Source organism: Tetranychus urticae, chromosome 3 (genome assembly GCF_039701765.1).
Source record: "Tetranychus urticae isolate SD_2017Ah chromosome 3, NJAU_TeUrti_SD_1.0, whole genome shotgun sequence".
NCBI classification, from domain to species: Eukaryota; Metazoa; Arthropoda; class Arachnida; order Trombidiformes; family Tetranychidae; genus Tetranychus; species Tetranychus urticae.
In genome coordinates, this window is record NC_142960.1 from 16,571,377 (window position 1) to 16,589,727 (window position 18,351).

The following is an 18,351-nucleotide window of genomic DNA, read 5'->3' on the forward strand; positions in this document are numbered from 1 at the left end:
GTCTTTACTCACAATGTCTTAATTTTGTGAGACTTTAATCTCAACGGTTTTTAGCAAAATAAAAATAATCAATTGAATCTATTTTTTGCCATTTATTTTGTTGTTCAGTATCATATATTGTTTTTGTGTATCGTTTAAAGTAAGGATCTAATTATTTTGATGATTTCTACTCACCTGGTTTCTACCATTATGGATTTTTTAATTTCTTTTTGTTTTCTAACTCCATAATCTCTGTTTTCTTGTTATTTTAATTTCATTTTTCAAAGGCAATAATGAAAAGATCAGCTAATATTTTGCTAATTACTTTTTATAAATCATTTTCTTTGTTTCCATTTTCCTCTCTTTCCAGAGATTCATGATGACAACTCCACAGTATGGAATAAGTAAAAGCCTCTTCATTAAAGGTAAAAATTTCAATAATTTTCCAACTTCCATCTAGCTCATAATGAGTTACAACACATCGATTTGATAGGCATTTTTGTCATTTCAATCTTTATCGATTCCCATGAAAGCAATTTTAAGCTTGAGGACTTGCATTCGATCAACGGCTCGTTATGCTAGTTCTTTTGTTTACAGTTAGTTAGCCGTTCAAGTTTGCAATTAATGCTTAAAGGTGTTACATGATGTTGCAAGTAATTTTATTAACAACATTAATTATATTAATATCTTAATTATTAATATCATTTAGTTCAATCTTTTTTTAGTAACTCAGTGAAAGATAAATCAAACAAAGGTTAAAACTGGCTCATTACAGATCCAAGAAGCTATTAGGAATCATGGCCATTCTATGAATTGATTGAATGATCTGGGCCTAAATCACTCACTTTGATCTCCAATTGTGACAGTTTAGCCATTTGCTGTAAACCAGTTTCAAATTTGAATTTATTAACATCAACTATGCCTGTCAATATTTAAATAGCAGCATGATTCATTAGTGTTTTCTTATTATTTTGATGATGAATTACATTTTTTTTATTATTACTCTTAACTTGATATTCAATAAATTGATAATCTTTTCTTCTTTTCCCAAATTCTTCAATTTACAGTGAATTACACCCTTGAGTATTATTGGCGATGTTTGTAATAATAATAACAATCATTATTATTCTTAACCCAAGGACAGATGACTTGAATCCAATTGAATTTGATAAAGATACCAAAAGTGAAAGTTGAAATAAAACCCGGAGGCCAGAAAAGATAAAGATGGATAAATGAGGTGATTATCTCACTCTTTGACTTCATCTTGCTGTTGTATTTGTCGTCAATCAATAAGAAGTTACCGTGTTGATTGTAATTATCGTCAAACTCATGAGTCGAACAGTAAAGCAGCCTAAATGACAGGAACCCCTAAAAAAGGGTGAAAAAACAATTTCATTTTCTTTCAACCAATTCAGTTCAGTCAAGTTGTGATGTTAAAAATAAATTTGCTAATCAGATTGCTTCAAGCTTCTCTAATTTTTGCCGAATTGAGATTGAGTGAAATCGAAGAGAAATGTTCTGGGAAAAGGGCAAATCACTGAATTTCACCGCTTTCCTCGTATCCTCATCGCCTATCATCTCAACCATATTCAGGATAAATCATTTTTCTTTAAGAAGTAATTAAGAGTAGATTACACAAGCGACTGAAAACTAAAGTAGATCACATTAGCATTTGCTAGCAAACCAATGTCGAATCATTCAAATTAGATCCAATCGATAGGTTTACGCTCTATTCACATGCTGACCTTAATTAACCGAATCTTGCCATAACTTTTAACCAACTTCACCTTAATTACCTCATAGCTCACAAGCTCATCATGTCCTCAAGTCATTCACAGTTGATAATTTACATCTGTGTTTGGTGCAGGATATAAGAATGAATTACTGACTTCAAATGAATTTAACAGAATGATAAACAAATATTGATACTTGATACATTTAACCTCTGGGCCAAGACTTAATTTGATTTAACTTCCACTTTCTCTGTTAAACAATGTCTGTCTCCATGGATAGACTCAAGATCAATGGACCAGATCAAGATCAACTGAATTCAAATCAACTAATTTATTATTATTTCATTGCAGGTTGAACTTGATCAAGATCAAATTGGTTGACTCGTGATAGAAGTATCAAAGAATGGAAGCTTGAATTGAACAATCAACCAACGATGAAAGCCGATATTAATGCCATCATACTCATTAGCTCATGCAAATTAGACATCATTTTGAATAACCATGAAAAGAGTTAATGAATCGTCTAATTTGTTACAATTTTCAATCTCATCTCATCTCAATTTTACCATTCATCATCTTATCTTTTCTTCATCAATATTTAATAATGATTATCTTATAAATATCACTCTTTCCATCGTCATATCCCTACTTTGAGCCTATTGACGGTCGCGCGCTTCAACGAACCCAAATTTAAACTCGTTCCGAATATTATTACTCCTTCGTCCTCATCAGCAGCTCCCACCTTCCTCTTCCTCTTCCTTCATCTCACTCTTTCTCTCTCACTTTTTCTCTCTCATTCTTTCGTAATGATGCCTAAAGAAAAACTTTATTTCACTTTCATAATCATCAAGTTAATGATCTCAGTTAAATCAAGTGACAAAAAAGAAAACATTTCGGACATTTTTCTGGAACCAAGAAGTCGCTGTATTGACCCTTTTACGACTTAACCCATGAAATTAACATTGAATTGTGTCCTGATATTTCGATCTCTAGTGATTCTGTTTGCTTAAAGCCGGAGGAATTAAGTTTTGCTTGGATCATCATTTAGAGTGTTTTTTTTCAAAGTAACCCGAAATGTTAAAAGTGCTATTAACGATATGATTTTTACACCTTACGGTGTTTCAAACTATGACTACAATCAATGGGAATTTGTGTTTAATTATTGTCGTGACTTTTACTTTTCTGTTGTGTAAAGAATGTCATTTGGTTAATTGTGCTCAGTCAGAGTCTATTTTTTCGATAGGATCCATTTGGCGAAGGCTTCGTGATTGGACTGGATTAACATCCATAGGTTGGAATTTACATCATGTTCCTTATGCTCTTCCATGGCATTCATCTGGATCTTCAACACCTCTATCATCCAGTTCGTCAACAAGTTACCGAATAGACGGATTTCATCCAGCCAACCAGCAAGATTCAAAACACTTGGAAAACAATGACAATGATAATAATATATTCAGTCCATTCGGACCTCATTTACCTTTCAAACTCAAAGAATCATTATCATCGTTAACCGGACTATCTGGAGCTAACTTGGTCAAAGTAATTACTCGATTATTTGCTATTGACTTCTGTTATTTACAATCCTGCTTAGCATGTCAGTGTTTCTTCGATTTTATCAGCAATTTGATAACATCGAACCAGTTACTGATTTACTTTTTGCAAATAATGATTCTTAATATTAATAGAAAGTGAAGATTGATTCAACGAAGGTTTACCCTTTATTTAATTAGAAAATCATTATCAATTGATTGTTTGCTTAAGATAATCAAACTGTTTCCTATCGTCAGAATCTTAACTGCACCGTGAAAGGCGAAAGTTCCAATAAGTGCGTTTAAACAAAAGTGGAATTGTTTGCTTCAATTACTTATTCATATCGATGTTGAGTCAATCTATTAATAGTAATAACCTTAATGACCCTGGAAAATACAGCAATTAGCTGTTTGATTTCTGGAATTGAGTCAAATGATAAAACATTTTTAGGAATAATTATTGATAACTCAGAAAGGTAGATCTTCCTGTGATAATTTCTTGCATTCAAAAGACAGTTACACTTACCGTTTATTATCAAGCAAAATGAAACTCAATTGAACCCTAATATGTGCGATAAAAATGACGAATCCAATTACTTTCCAGTTTTTTAATCAAAATCAAAAGCATAAATTCTGATAAAAGAGATCGTTTTCAGTTTGATTTTCATAAGGCTTCAACTTGATTGCTTGACATGAACTAAGTACATTAGTACCAGTACAAAAGCCAACCGAACTCATCAAAAGAGATTATCAATAGATTTAGCTTTTTCATTTCCTTAATAATTAGCTAATTGTCAATTTTCATCTTATCTTCACCAAACAGATAATTGAAGACATGAAAAATGGTATATCTTCATCAGCTTCGTGTATGGCTTGTTTCGCGGCAACTGAATTATATCAATCGCCAATGTATTCAAAGAATGGTCTATATTCAGCAATACGGACAACTTGCAACTCATTGCGACTTCAAAAGCCTGAAGTTTGTAATGGTATCGCTCAAAATTATGTGGTAAGAATCCTTTAAAGTATTTGTAATGATATTTGGGCAAAAATCTGATAATTTAGGATAAAATATGAGTCAATTCAATCTTTTGACTACTGATTTATACCAGCATAGTGAGCCTGGTTAGCATGTAAAAATATACTTTAAATGTGTTCCCAAACATTATTTTTAATCAATAACATCTGTACTTTTCTTGAATTTATTAGGAGGATCTGGATTACATTGGAGTTCACACCAAATTAACGGCAAATGAGATGTGCTCAACCTTATTGGGTGGTAATTGTGCTCTTGCTTCGCCTTCAATAAAAACCAATTGGTCTCTTCATCTACCAGACAAGGTTGAACCAATCAAGTCCTTTTCAAATCCAATCAAATCCAATGGTCCACTACGAGTAACCAAAATCTTACATATAACTGATATTCATGCTGATCTCTTTTACTCACCGGGTTCTGATGCGGAATGTGGAAGACCTGTTTGCTGTCGCTCACATGAAACTTTATCAAGTCCATCTCAATCATTTGATGATTCGTTGTCCTCCTCTTCACCTCCATCAATATTATCAGCTTTATCATCTGTTTCTTTTCCCGCCTCACCATCACCAGCACAGTCAGCTTCACCATTAGCTTCAGTAACTAGTGGCTCAGTTGATACCATATTTAAAAAAAGGTCAGCAGGATATTGGGGTGATTATGGTAAATGTGATACTCCTATTGCGACTGTAGTTAGTGCTCTGCAAAATATTGCCTCTCATCACTCTGATGTAAGTAAACCAATTTATCGTCTTGATTAGGATTAATCATGTTGAGGGACAGTTACTCATTACCATTATTGATCCAACCACCTAGATTGTTGCCATTAAATACTCGATTGTTGTATTTACCTTCTTGTATTGTTGTCTAAAAATTGGATAGACTAGCTTTAACCAATATGACAATGAGTTTACTGTTAAACCTTTGCTTATTTATAAATTTATTGTCAGCAATTATAATTGTAGATTGAAATATTGAAAACAAAATGAATTCAAAAAATTATCACTTTGAATAATTATTGAACGGTTGAAGAAAGTCGTGATTCCATTCAATTATGAACCCAAAATGACATCGAAATTAAATTGTTATCAATAGATTTGATTAATTGTAATCATTCATTGGACCAAATCTACACTCATTTGTCCTTTTATTGTGCATCATTACATCAAATTGAATAGCTTACGTTGCTAAACAATAAGTCAATTCATTTTTTGGCTTTTCTCGAGCATCAATTAATTAGCAATAAGGAAACAACAAATTAAATATATCCATAGTTGCTAAATTTAATTAGATTGATTTGCAACAAAAGCCTGAATAGAAATGATTTAATCCAAGCAAATTGAATATTTAATAGTGTTAAAGGAATCATTGTTAATTGCAAAAATTTGAACCATTTTAAAATTGTAGCAAAAGTACAAGATAATCCCAATTAATTGGCAAACATTAATGGTTAACAAATTAACGGTAACGAGTTGAATGTACAAAAATAGTAACTGCAGAGTGATTCCCAGTTAATTGTGATGAAAATGGAGACGCAATTTGAATACAGAACATTGGGAACATTGAAAAAAAAATGTATTCATAGAACAACATTAAACTAATTTCTCTAGAGAATTAACAAATTGATGATTAATTAAAAATTCACCTCTAATTTCTATTAAATGGTCTTTTCTCTGTTAAAGGTTGATTACTGGCTTTGGACTGGTGACATTGGACCTCATGATATTTGGAACTCTAGTCGAAATGAAATTTTGAACCATGTTCGTTACATTACCCATCTTATTAAACAATATTCATCTGTACCAGTTTTCCCAGTAATTGGCAATCATGAGGGATTCCCTGCCAACAGGTATAACAATTATGATAAGGCATTAATACATTTGTAGCATCATTATCAAATGCTGTAACAAATGTATTCCAATAACTCAAGCTCTTTGTTTCTTGTTAATGGGACTCTTGTTTTGGGTTTCAAGTTAATCAATTAATGATAACCATAAGAGATACAGTCTCTATTCATGATTTGTTTCCAGCTCTAATCTTATTATTATTTCATATTAACCTCTCAATTTAACCTTAATTACCAGTTAGTTAGTTTTTTCAATCATGATGCCATTTTGTAGGTTTCAATTGCCATTTCATTTTGTCGAGTTAAGAATTGATTGAGACTTATTTCCATGTAATTCTTACTTTTTTATTTCTCATTTCAAATCTAACATTTTGTTGCTAGAAAAATGGTTATAAAAAATGATTATCTTAATGTAATTTGTATCTATTAACGTCTCATTGTGAATAATAAATTAATTTTTACTACTTTTGTTTACTCAGTTTTCCTCCTCCTGGTATTTCTGGTCATTTATCTGCTTCTTGGTTATATGAAGTTTTGGCTATTGAATGGTCTACTTGGCTTCCAGAAACTGCTCTTGAAACCTTACGAATGTAAGTAATTGATTAACTGTTTTAAAAACTATTGAAATTGTAACTAATCATAATCATTTTCGCTCAATTTCATTTTATTCTATTTATACAGAGGAGGCTATTATTCCGTTCCTTTGGGTCCAGGCCTTCGCTTGGTAGCCTTAAATACCAATTATTGTGCTCGTCTAAATCCATGGACTTTACTCGACCCTCGTGATCCAGGAGGTCAGTTGAAATGGCTGGTAAATCAGCTTTATGAGGCTGAAATTCTGGGTGATAAAGTTCAAATTGTGGGTCACATTGCTCCAGACAATAGGGAATGCACTTCATCTTGGGTTGATAATTTCATTGGAATAATTGATCGATTTCGAGAAACAATTTCTTCCCAATTTTATGGACACACACACAGGGACGAGTTTCGAGTCTATTATTCACCAATTAACAATTTGCCAATTGGCAATGCCTACATAGGACCTAGTATAACCTCATTTAAAGGCAACAATCCGGGTTACAGGATTTACCAAACCACTTCACAAGGGATGGTAATCAATCATGATACTTATTTTTTCAATTTAACCCAAGCCAATTTGAATGGTCACTATGGACCCATTTGGAGATTGGGTTATAATGCATTAATTGATTTAAAATTGCCTTCACTTGATCCAATCAATTGGAACTTATTTATCAAACGATTACTTACCAATGAACAAGAATTTCAAAGGTTTTATAAGTGAGTCTGCTTTTGCCAAGAAGTAATTTAAATTGATTAACTAACGACTTTTTCTTGTTCATCATTACAGATTATTTTCTCGTTTTAGTGATGCCTCAATGTACAAACCATGCACATTATCTTGCAAACAAGAAATTATCGATGAGCTTCAAGTTTATGTTTCATGGCGTAAATTACCCAAAGCGTTTCGCAAGAATCACAGTTGATTCATTTTCAAACAATTTTTAATCTAACTTATTCTTAATGTTGCTTCATTTACCTTTTTGTATTTTTCAACCTTTTCCCTTTAAAACTCATCAATAAATTATAAGTATAAATAATTTCAAACAGCTTCACCAAAACACATTCAAGCGAAAAATAAGATTCAGACAAATCTCTTGATTATTGGTTTTTTTTTGTAATTTGTGAGCAAAGCAAGTTATGAATTTAATTTAAGAAAACCCATTCATGGTAGATTATGGCTATAAATTATTGGTTGTTTACAAATAAAAGGCTAGCTAAATTTTTCTGGTTCAGACATTGTACCAAGAAATGAAGATACATTTTAGCCAATGATTTGATTGTTTGATTTTGGAAGTTTAGATAACCAATAATCATTGGTTTTAGTGTTTGAAAACGGCGTTGGTCCGTCAAGAACTGATTGCTCTTGAAACTGAATCGTAACTAAATTATCTTTGTACTCTTCTTCTGAAGTTGTTCCAAATGTTTCCCAAATTATTAAAACATTTTGGTCAGGGAAAGGTTTAAACCAAACTCCAGGAACATAAAGTGTAACCTGAGGTCCGGTGTGTGGCCAATATTTACCCAGAAGGTGTCCATTTAGCATAGCAACTCCTTTCGTAAAGTTAGCCATGTTCATAAATGTATCTAAAGGTTGCATTCCTATGGGCAACTGGAATACACTGCGAAACATATTTGGATATAAAGGAGGATCAGGAAATGGCGATAACTTGGTTAGGTTCAAATTGAAATTGTCATAATTATTGGGTTTCTCTTTCAGAGCTGAAATGAGGAAATTAGACATGTCTTGGAAATAGATATGAATCCAGTCTGTAATCGTAACTGATCCTAGGTTAACATCACCAATTATTCCCTAAATGATTTAACAGGCAAAAAAACGAATGAGAAAATGAAATGGATTAATTAACTGTTAACATGAAACAAGAGCAATATATTGTTCAGCAAAGTTGTTCAACGATTTAAATAGTTGCAATCGAGTATGAATGTTCAGCTAATTACTGATAATAATTCTAGAAGCACAAGGCAAAACCAATGAAAAGAACCATAAAGTGAATATTGCTAACGCTTACATTTGATTCAAAGCCTCAGCACGAATAGAGCTTGAGACTTGACCATTGACAAAAAAGGAAAAATCATTTTTATGGGAAATATTAGCTTATCCAGGATATCATACGAAACTGAATATTAATTTGAAAAACGTTTCTCAGTTTGTTCAACAACAGATTAATTAAAATACAAAGTCTAGTTGTTCAATTCATCGATTAGCTGAAGTCATGAGATTTCCAGGTTTTAAATGGTGTGGCTTTTGATTAATTAACAGAAAGCTAAACTCTTGCAATCACTAGTCTGATAAAATGTCAATTGTAGTTTGAGTTCAACTCATTCGCAAAAAAACAAGCATTTAGATTATTGGAATATAATCTTTGGTCAATTTATCACAGAGAACCTAAAAAATGGACGTTATAAAAGCTGTCGCCCAGAGTGTCAATACGTTATTGTTTTTTTTCAATCAAATGTGAATCAACAAATTTATGGGTTCGGGCAATTTTTGTCCAATTTGAACTCTCGAAGAAATGTAAAAAGGTAATAAAACGATAAAATCAATTCTTTACCTAAAATCTCAAGCAACTTTGGGAGCCATAAAACAGGTAAAACCTTTCAACTAAAGAGCGAAAATCATTCCCCGATTTTAATTTCACCATAAGAGCAAACTTTTTTGTCATTACCCATTCAATGCGATTGTAACTTTATAATCTAAACATCAAACAAGTCAAAGCAACAATATTTCATTTATTGTTGTGAACAATAAATAAATAAATTTACCTTTTCTTCGTTAATGTAAGGTCCATAAGATATTCTGCCTTCATTTTCAACCAAGATAGCTAAATAAGAACCCAGACGAGCTTCGATTGGTAATTGATTTGCACCGACTGCTCTTGATAATACTCCTTGTCTTACCTGTGATGATTAGGGAAGAAAGGTTAATATAATTTATCATTAGTATATTCATGTGAGTGAGTAATTTATTTACCCCATCAATAAAGATGATTGCGCGATCTCGAAGAGTTGGAATAGACAGTAAAACTGGATCACTGGGAGTACGATTGATTATACTTGAGTAGAGCACAAAACCAGTTGAAACACCAAGAGATTCAAATGTCATTGGCTTTTCACTTTGTTTCACTTTACCTAGTTCAAGTAGGTCATAAAAATTGAGGTAACGACTTGCTGTGACAGTCAATCTCATTTTTGGTTGGATTTTGGGTTCTGGTATTTCACCAACAGGTAAATACTAGACAAAGGGAAAGAAGCAGATTAATGAAAAGTATAAACAATAAGTGCTATAATATATTAATGGAGACATTTTTTTATACCTTGGAAATTGTTGAACGGATTTTTAAATATTTATCCGTTATATCGCCTGATTCAGTCAATGGTGCATCATAATCATAACTGGTTGGTTGAGGTGTTAAATGGCTACCATAGTTAGCTCCAGCACCAAGATCAAAATTGGTACCACCTTCAAACATATACCTAAAAAGATGAAATGATTTAGTGAATTTGATAACAGCAACTAAAAGGTCAAATCAAGAGATGGTACCTTGGAAATTAAGTAATTTAGAAATGAAAATTTACAATTTTCATCCGATTAAAATATAAAATCGGGTTCTTACATGTTGATGGAAACATTCATTGAGAGCATCGTTTCCAAAGTCTTAATAACCAACTCATCAGATGTTACTGAATGTGGCTCTGCCCAATGATCTAACCAGCCAGTATAATATTCAGAGTTGACTAGTGGACCATTTGGTTGGCGTGATCTCAAATAAGAAAAGGATTGAGCTACATCAGTTCCAGGGCCGAAATCAATGGTTCCAAAAGTACCATTTATAAGTCCACATTTAAGATAACTCAGGGCATTGCCGTCGGTTGTGAAAAGGACAACATCATTATTGGTTAAATTGGCCATTAAATCTCGTAAATAACTTGTATAACTGAAATCACAAGCAAAATAAGATCCATATTCATTTTCAACTTGCATCATAATAACTGGACCACCATTTTTATATAAATACGGGTTGAGTCGTGGTAAAAGATAATTGAACCAACGATTAACATGATTCAGATACCGGGAATCATTTGATCTCAATGCCATTGATGGATCTTCAGTCAACAACCAAGACGGTAAACCTCCCTGTAGTACAACAAAATACATGATTTCAATTAACGACCAGAAACTGCATTTGCTTGCTCATTTTTGACCAAGTAAACATTACCATATCACGCTCTGCACAGATATATGGACCAGGCCTTAGGATAACCAAAAGATCATGTTTCTGGGCCATTTCAATGAAACCAAACAAATTCAGGTTATCCTCAAAGTTGTAAACACCAATGGATGGTTCATGAGATCGCCATTCAATATACCTAAATAATGGAGCAAACAAATATATAAATAACACTATTAGTTGAGGAAATGTGATTTGAATAAAATTAACTTACGTTTGAATTGCATTGAGACCAGCACTACGCATCTTAATCATCCGATCAGACCAATACTCGACTGGAACCCGAAAATAATGAAATGAACCAGAAACATATTGAAAAGGTTGTCCATCCTTGAGAAATACATTGTTAGACCAATCAATTTGAAACTGTCTCTGACCAAATGAAACCTAAGAGGCATTTGAAGGGCAAAACAATGGATCAATGATTTTAATACAGTTTAATAATAGAAGCAATTAATACATTGGATAATACTTTAGACACTTGCAAGGTTAATCATGTTTCCACAATTATCCTGAAGTTTCTTATTATACAGACAAGTGAGTCCATTGTATTAATAACAATCAACTCCACCCAAAATTGGCTTCATTAATTTCAAATATCTTTCAATCCAATAATTAATCAAGCAATCATGATAGCATTTATCATGACCTTACTCCAAACTTGGTCAGAGTTGACAAAGTCAAAACAATAATCACCTTCACTGTCTGCCTTGGAGTACATTAATTAACTATTAATTAACCAATAAACCTTTTGACCATTATCAAAGATGATAGCTATTGATGGACAAAATAAGGAACCTGATTGAATCAATGATTCAACTACAGATCAATACTTGATGTAATTTTTCCCATTTTCAAATGCTCTTATTAAGGTCAATTGATGTTTTATGGTCAAAAAATACAGATTTATACAAAATTAAGTTGGAGTCGATTGATTTTCGTGATACTCACAACTAATTGTAACCATTCATGCTGAATGATCAGTGACAAACTGATGATCAAGCACAGTTTAGGAATTGACAATTAATCCTAATAATTTTGAGTTTAGATCAGCTGAAATAACTCAATGGAAAACGCAATTTACTCAATAATAGCTTATTATTCCTAGGAATTGCTCCTGATTAAAAGCAATGGTAAATAATCAAAATGTGCAAGTCAAGAAAATCTGGTTAACTTTCCTAAAACTAACCAGAATTTTTTGGGTAACTATTCAAAATGCATTGTAACTCTGTTGATCAATATTTAGGTTTTAATATTCAAACAAAATAGTGAATTAACATCTCACAATTATCATAATGATGGATATTGATTAACAATTAATTAACCTGCGCATTATAATTCAATAAATGGGGGTTAAAAGCTATCAGTTTAAGGAAATGCATAATTACATGTAGGTTAAGTCATATGTTTAGATGTTATACAAGTTGCGTTTCATGTACACTCTTTTCAATGGCATAAGTTGTATAAATCATGTTACATAATTCAGTGAATGATTACCGCTAGTTATCATGACACTCGGTGATATGATAATGAACTCGGGATTCGCCCTCTTGCATATACCTATCAAGTCACCTCGCAATCGTTATTTAATTATACTTATAAAACCTGCGTTTATCAAATTGAAGCAAGAATACATTGTTAACCATCTTACATGATAAACTTAAAGTTAATCAAAAGATTAATACAAATAGCATTCAAGTGAATCTTGAGATGAAGAAAGACTGAATTACAATGTATTTTCATTGAATAAAGATGATTATCATGTAACTTTACTATTGGAATATCAGGCTATTTGAAGGGAAAAAAGGAAATGAAAATGGAGAAAAATAAGTTTGATTTGGTCCAATGGAAACATTTATCAGATATTTTCTTGTAATCATTATTTTTGACAAAGGAAAAATGATTAACCTGTGATACATTAAGAGGCAAAGAGTAAGCTTTGTTAACAAGTGACTAAATAGTTGACAATGTTAGATGAAAATGATAAAAATGGCAGTCAACAAAATGGAGACAATGGAATGGAAAAAACCAGTCGAATAAATCGGTTGAAAAAAAAGTGAAACGTTTTTTAATTTCAAATAAAAAACGGTTTTTTCAAATATTTTCCCTCTTTGTTTACATTTAAGCTTTATTTTTTCAGGAACTGATTCAGGACTAACGATTTGATAAAAAGTGAACCTTGTAATTGAAATTTATTAGATAACGAAAGGTAGGTTCACAATTAATGATGCATTAAATTGTACACAAATCTGATTCTTGTCAAATACACTTGAATGTTACTAGACGCTACAAAGGGTTTTAATAAGAGGAAATGTTAGGCAAATTGTATCAAAATTTGACATTTAATTATGATTAAACTATTAATACGCACTTACCCGGGTAATGAGGAAAATCAAGAGAAGGATAATAGTTGCATGTAAATCCATGGTGAAGAGGAAAGTTTAAACAGCAAGCAGTGATGATTTTGTTGAAGGGTTGAAGGTTAGAGTTGGTTAATCAACCAATTTTGTAAAACTAGTGAAAGGCTGAAAATTCACAAATCACGAGAAATGAAAGTAATTAAAAAAAGGTGTAACAGAAATAATTGTTTCAATATGAAGCTAATTGCTTGTTCAGTGTTTACTTGCAACCACTTGCACCGTATTTGGTCAGGTTGGATCTAACCTTTTCAATAAAAATTGGTAGAATCGGGTAAAGAGTTACATCAAAGGTGATATTTTTCACTTATTTTCACTCAACATGGCTAATCGATGACAGGATAGAGGAGTATCCGTTTATCTGAAATTTTAAAGCTGATAGTGACTGGTTTTAATAATTACATTACTGATTAAAATAAAGTGGTTGGAGACAATAAAAGACGGTTCAAGACAGTAACACAGTCAGTCAATTATCCCTGGCATTACACCAAGCCTAGAAACAAAAGATGAGTTTGTAAAGATTTTGGTTTTGACTTTGGACATGATTAATTGTCAACCTAACCAATCAACAATATGGGATGACACACACGTACAGATAATTTTTTTTGTGTTTCAGTTTGTAAGAATGAGAAAGATTGTCGATGATGATGGTGATGATGATAGAAGATGATGGAAGATAAAAGACATTGATCAAGATTGTTAAAGGAGCACTTAAAAAAGATATCAATTACTGAGTTGAGTGAATTTGGTTAACTTTGTCACTTTTCGAGCATTTAATCATTAATCTATCGAGTAAACTTTCCTTTGATTGGGTTACAGTTGCTTTTACTTAAAACTCAAGATTCATCAGTCAAATAAGAACTGATCATTACATGAAATCCACTAATTCGATCCAGCATTTTCTTTAAGAAATTTCGGCCTATTCACTAACCAGGCTACCATATTAAGATTTTCACAAATTGCTGGATAAATAATGGATAGAAGTAAACTTGAGATTGAATTGGAATCAAATGAATCAAAGATGATAACATGCGTAAATAAAGTAAACAAACCTTTTTGCATGTTTGAAGATCTTCATCGGTCGGTGTGATCTATTCGGTGCGATTGTCATCCATATTTATCTATCGTAATGTCAGATTTGTTTAAGCCACCTGAATGAAAAAAATCCCATGTTCTAGAGTAATAACCGATTCTCTGACGTTGAAAGTGAACAGTTGTTATCTGGTTAGACTAGTATTTTTGCATACTTGATCAAGTGTTTTGGGTTTTATCTGACGACTGTTTCTCAATGAGACTGGAATGGCAGATTCATCTTATTTTAATCAGTGTAACTCACCTGAATTATAAATTCCTCAGACGATGACAGTCCACACTTGGCACCATGCTTGAGCAGCAGCAAAATATGTTCTTGGTACTTACACTTATTTTAGTATTAAACACAAAAGAAATGAAAAGCTTCACCAGCATGTGATACTCAAAGGACTAATTAAATAAAAACTAGACAAATGTGTTTTATTAACATAATATGTAATAATTGTTATCAGTAAAACTGTTATCAACGCGTTAATCTTTTAAGCAATAGATGGCGACTTTAAAGAGTCTTTTCATTTTTTAGTTTCGATTCAAAGAGTAAAGGAAGAAGAGAGAGATCTCCTATGGACAAGCTGAAGGCAAGCTTGGCGCACCTCCGATGGTGGCGTACCAGTCAGTCTCTTTCTTTTTTCTCTTACTTTTTCTTGAGGTTTCCTCTTTCTTTTCAATTTTATTCTCTTACTTTTTCTCTTTCTTTTCTCTTTCTTTTTGAAACAATTTTTATTAAGTTTCTCAATGCGAATCAAGTTAAATTAATTGTTTTTTAAGTTTAATAATGATTTTTTAATCACTTTTACATCATATTTACAATTTTTAATGCACTTTTGGTTAACTTATTCAGTAAAATGAATTTTTGATTGGGAATTCTGAAGCAATTTACTAAGCAAGAACATAATTCGAACTAATAAATGATAATCCCATTCATATGAGTATTGAATGGATTGAATATATGTCAATTAGCAACTAGTTAATTGAAATAAGGTTTTTATTCAAACTACATAAGATATAATCAACGTATGATTGATGTCTACTATTGAGCTCATTTTTGGGCTTATTCGAAAAACTAAATTATCATATTTACCATACTCAGTTTATCCAGAAAATTACGAAGTACATGATGAAGTTCTTGAAAAATCAAAAACAGTGAGGTTAAATTGTCAATGAAAGATGTTTTATCCGAATTTGATAGCATTCAATACTAATTCTTCATGTTAATCAATTGAATTAATAAATAAATGAAAGTATCAACCACATTATTCAATATTCATTGTCAGATTAATTCATATTCAATATTGATACATTGCTTTAAAGTTACTGAAAATGCAATTCATTTTATGATTAAATATAATAAAAATGCATAAATAATCATTATTAAACCATTAAACAACAAATAAACAATTAATTAAACTTAAGTCTTTTGCAGCAAACTTAGAAAAATTGCTTAAAAAAGTTAGAGAAAAGTAAGAGAAAAGTAAGAGGAAAAGAAAGAGAAATAATGAAAAAGAAAGTAAAAAGAAAGAGCTCTTACTTCTGGCGCCCCCAATAGAGTCGCTTCTCAACAATTAAAAAATTGTATTGAGAGGAGTCTCTTCTCCTCTACTCTTTGTTTCGATTCAATCAACATTTTATTTGACATTCCAATAATCTTTATGCCTAACAATTTACTAGTTATCATTCGTGTTAAAACTCTCAAGCAATTCCGAATCACTCATGATTTAACCCATTTTTTCTAAACTCTAATAGTCTGTTTTTCAGTCTCGATGATTTTAATTGTTAAACAATTTGAGGCTTTCATTTTTCATTTTTCATTGATCATTAAAATTCACTATTTTTGAAACATCAAATTTTGCAATTCTGTTGTAGTTTGTCTTGGAACAAGACAGATCATGCTTCAAAGCAGCACACTTGAGTACATCTACTCAGATTTACTCTTTACATTGAGTAGTTTCAATGTTGGATTATCGGTGTTCTCACTTATTTAACAAAGTGAAAGAGAAATAAATGACAACAAAATCAAATTAAAACTCAATTGATTAATCAACCATCAACCAGTCAAGTGTTAATTTACGCTATTCAAACTCATTGAGCCTTATTAGTTAAATTTGACAGTTGAACGACATCTTGAATTTAATAAAATTAACACTTGAAATAAACTTAATTTCGTTGTTGGTTTAACATTATGTTACAATCTATTTGTGTATATTAAATGAATAAGGAATTGTCCAGCAAAATGGTTTTATATCAGGATTCATTTTTATTATTTTTATCTAATTGGTTATTATTAGTATATATTGCACTCAAAATGAATAAATAACAATTTTAATAATAATAATTATAATAACCATAATAATCAATAATCAATGATTAATAATTAATAATTAATAATATCAAATTAAACTAATTACAATTGTTTACTTTTAGGCAGCTTCGTGATACAGTGTTGCTCTCATTTGAACGAGCAGCGCCTTGATGATGATGATTAGATGATTGAGATTGTTGTTGTAGATTTGCTGTAGCAGATGAAGGTGATGTGTTATTGTGTAGTGAGCAATTAGATACTGATGATGGTAAACCAATTTCATCATTAATCCTAGACGATTTTAAAGAATTATTTGAATCACTTCGATGATCAATATATTTAATTGATTGTTGAGGGGATAAAGGTTGTTGGGAGTTTTTATGATGTTGACTCGAATGTTTTTGTTGTTGTTGCTGTGGTTGTGATTGGTAATGATGTGAGTGGTTAACAGAATGTACTTGAGTTGATTGTTGGTAGTGGTGATGATGTGATTGTTGGTGAAAAGAGGTTGTTGTCGAGGATGATATTGATGAGTCAATGGAAGATGTTCGCCCGAGTCTGTCTTGACCTACGATGGCTGGTAAAAAGGGACAACTAAGGGTATGATTAGTATTAGTTGATTGTAAATTAGATGAATCCATCTCACGATGGTAAAAATAATTAAAATTTGAGACTATCACAGGCACGGGAAGAGACAGGGTAAGTACACCAGCAATAGCACAAAGAGAGCCAACCATTTTACCCCAAAATTCATGTGGAACCATATCACCATAGCCGACAGTGGTCATAGTGACCACAGCCCACCAGAAAGCATCAGGAATGGATTTAAAGTAAGACCTTTCAGAGCCAGCTTCAGCATAATAAACCGCCGAGGAGAAAAGTATTACACCAATAAGTAGGAAAAACATGAGTAAGGCTAATTCCCGGAGAGAGGCTTTCAGAGTCATACCAAGGATCTGTAGGCCTTTGGAGTGACGGGATAATTTAAATATACGGAAGACTCGAACCAAACGGATAACCCTAAGGATGGCCAGTGAAGCTCCTTGATTTTGTTTCTCATGAAATACCTTGGCAGGATCATCTTTAACAGCAAAAACGGTTCCTAATGTAATAAAGAAAGGTACAATAGCCATAAAATCAATTGCATTCATAATATCCTGAGGACAATAAAACCAAGACGAGTTGAAGATTGGACCATGATGAAGAGAGTGGTGATAAATGGACGAAGGACCAACCAAAAGACCAATCCATGAGTAAACATTGAAACAATTATCAGCCAAAACAATGAAAAAAAAATAAAAACAACAAAACCGTTAATTATTACCCTTTGCGTATCGATATCAAAAGATATAAGATATTAGGATTGGTATTCAATTTTGCTACTGGTTAAAATTTTAGGTTAGATTTACAGCGATTTTTAAATGTAAAGTACCAGAAATTAACCCATTTTTAATCTTGTTTTACTATCTATTATTTGCTATTCTGAGGATTTCAAGAAATCGACTATTAAAAGGTTTGATTTATCAACCTTTACTCTCCAGCTAATATCCATACCAAATGAAACATTTGTTCCCATTGAATTATTTTCATT

The 18,351-nt window shown here is 31.9% G+C and overlaps 3 protein-coding genes across 5 annotated transcripts in view; 1 reads left to right on the forward strand and 2 right to left on the reverse strand.

Moving 5' to 3' along the window:
* Positions 1–7,742, forward strand: LOC107362867 (sphingomyelin phosphodiesterase-like). Its single transcript, XM_089269686.1, has 10 exons — positions 1–139; positions 350–404; positions 705–1,216; positions 2,064–3,254; positions 4,068–4,253; positions 4,454–5,008; positions 5,960–6,126; positions 6,603–6,713; positions 6,805–7,422; positions 7,493–7,742. The coding sequence occupies exons 4-10, from the start codon at positions 2,841–2,843 to the stop codon at positions 7,626–7,628; spliced, it is 2,187 nt and encodes a 728-aa protein (XP_089125812.1). The 5' UTR covers positions 1–139; positions 350–404; positions 705–1,216; positions 2,064–2,840; the 3' UTR covers positions 7,629–7,742.
* An 83-nt stretch (positions 7,743–7,825) lies between these two features.
* On the reverse strand, positions 7,826–14,868 carry LOC107363171 (beta-galactosidase). Of its 3 annotated transcripts, XM_089269687.1 has the most exons (10): positions 14,706–14,858; positions 14,422–14,520; positions 13,328–14,331; positions 11,167–11,339; positions 10,941–11,091; positions 10,338–10,858; positions 10,038–10,197; positions 9,695–9,955; positions 9,487–9,621; positions 7,826–8,515 (listed from the first exon to the last, which is right to left on the reverse strand). In XM_089269687.1, the coding sequence occupies exons 3-10, from the start codon at positions 13,376–13,378 to the stop codon at positions 7,967–7,969; spliced, it is 2,001 nt and encodes a 666-aa protein (XP_089125813.1). In that variant the 5' UTR covers positions 13,379–14,331; positions 14,422–14,520; positions 14,706–14,858; the 3' UTR covers positions 7,826–7,966. The 3 variants fall into 3 exon arrangements, with proteins under 3 accessions (XP_089125813.1, XP_089125814.1, XP_089125815.1); XM_089269688.1 differs by lacking the exon at positions 13,328–14,331 and having other exon boundaries at positions 14,422–14,563; positions 14,706–14,868; XM_089269689.1 differs by lacking the exon at positions 13,328–14,331.
* Positions 14,869–16,695: 1,827 nt separating this feature from the next.
* The window catches only part of LOC107363289 (potassium voltage-gated channel subfamily A member 1), a 32,048-nt gene continuing 30,392 nt past the window's right edge, over positions 16,696–18,351 (reverse strand). The window contains exon 4 of the mRNA XM_015930497.3: positions 16,696–17,917. Within this exon, the coding sequence (XP_015785983.1) occupies positions 16,859–17,917 (1,059 nt within the window). The 3' untranslated portion in view covers positions 16,696–16,858. The remainder of the gene's footprint in view (positions 17,918–18,351) is intronic.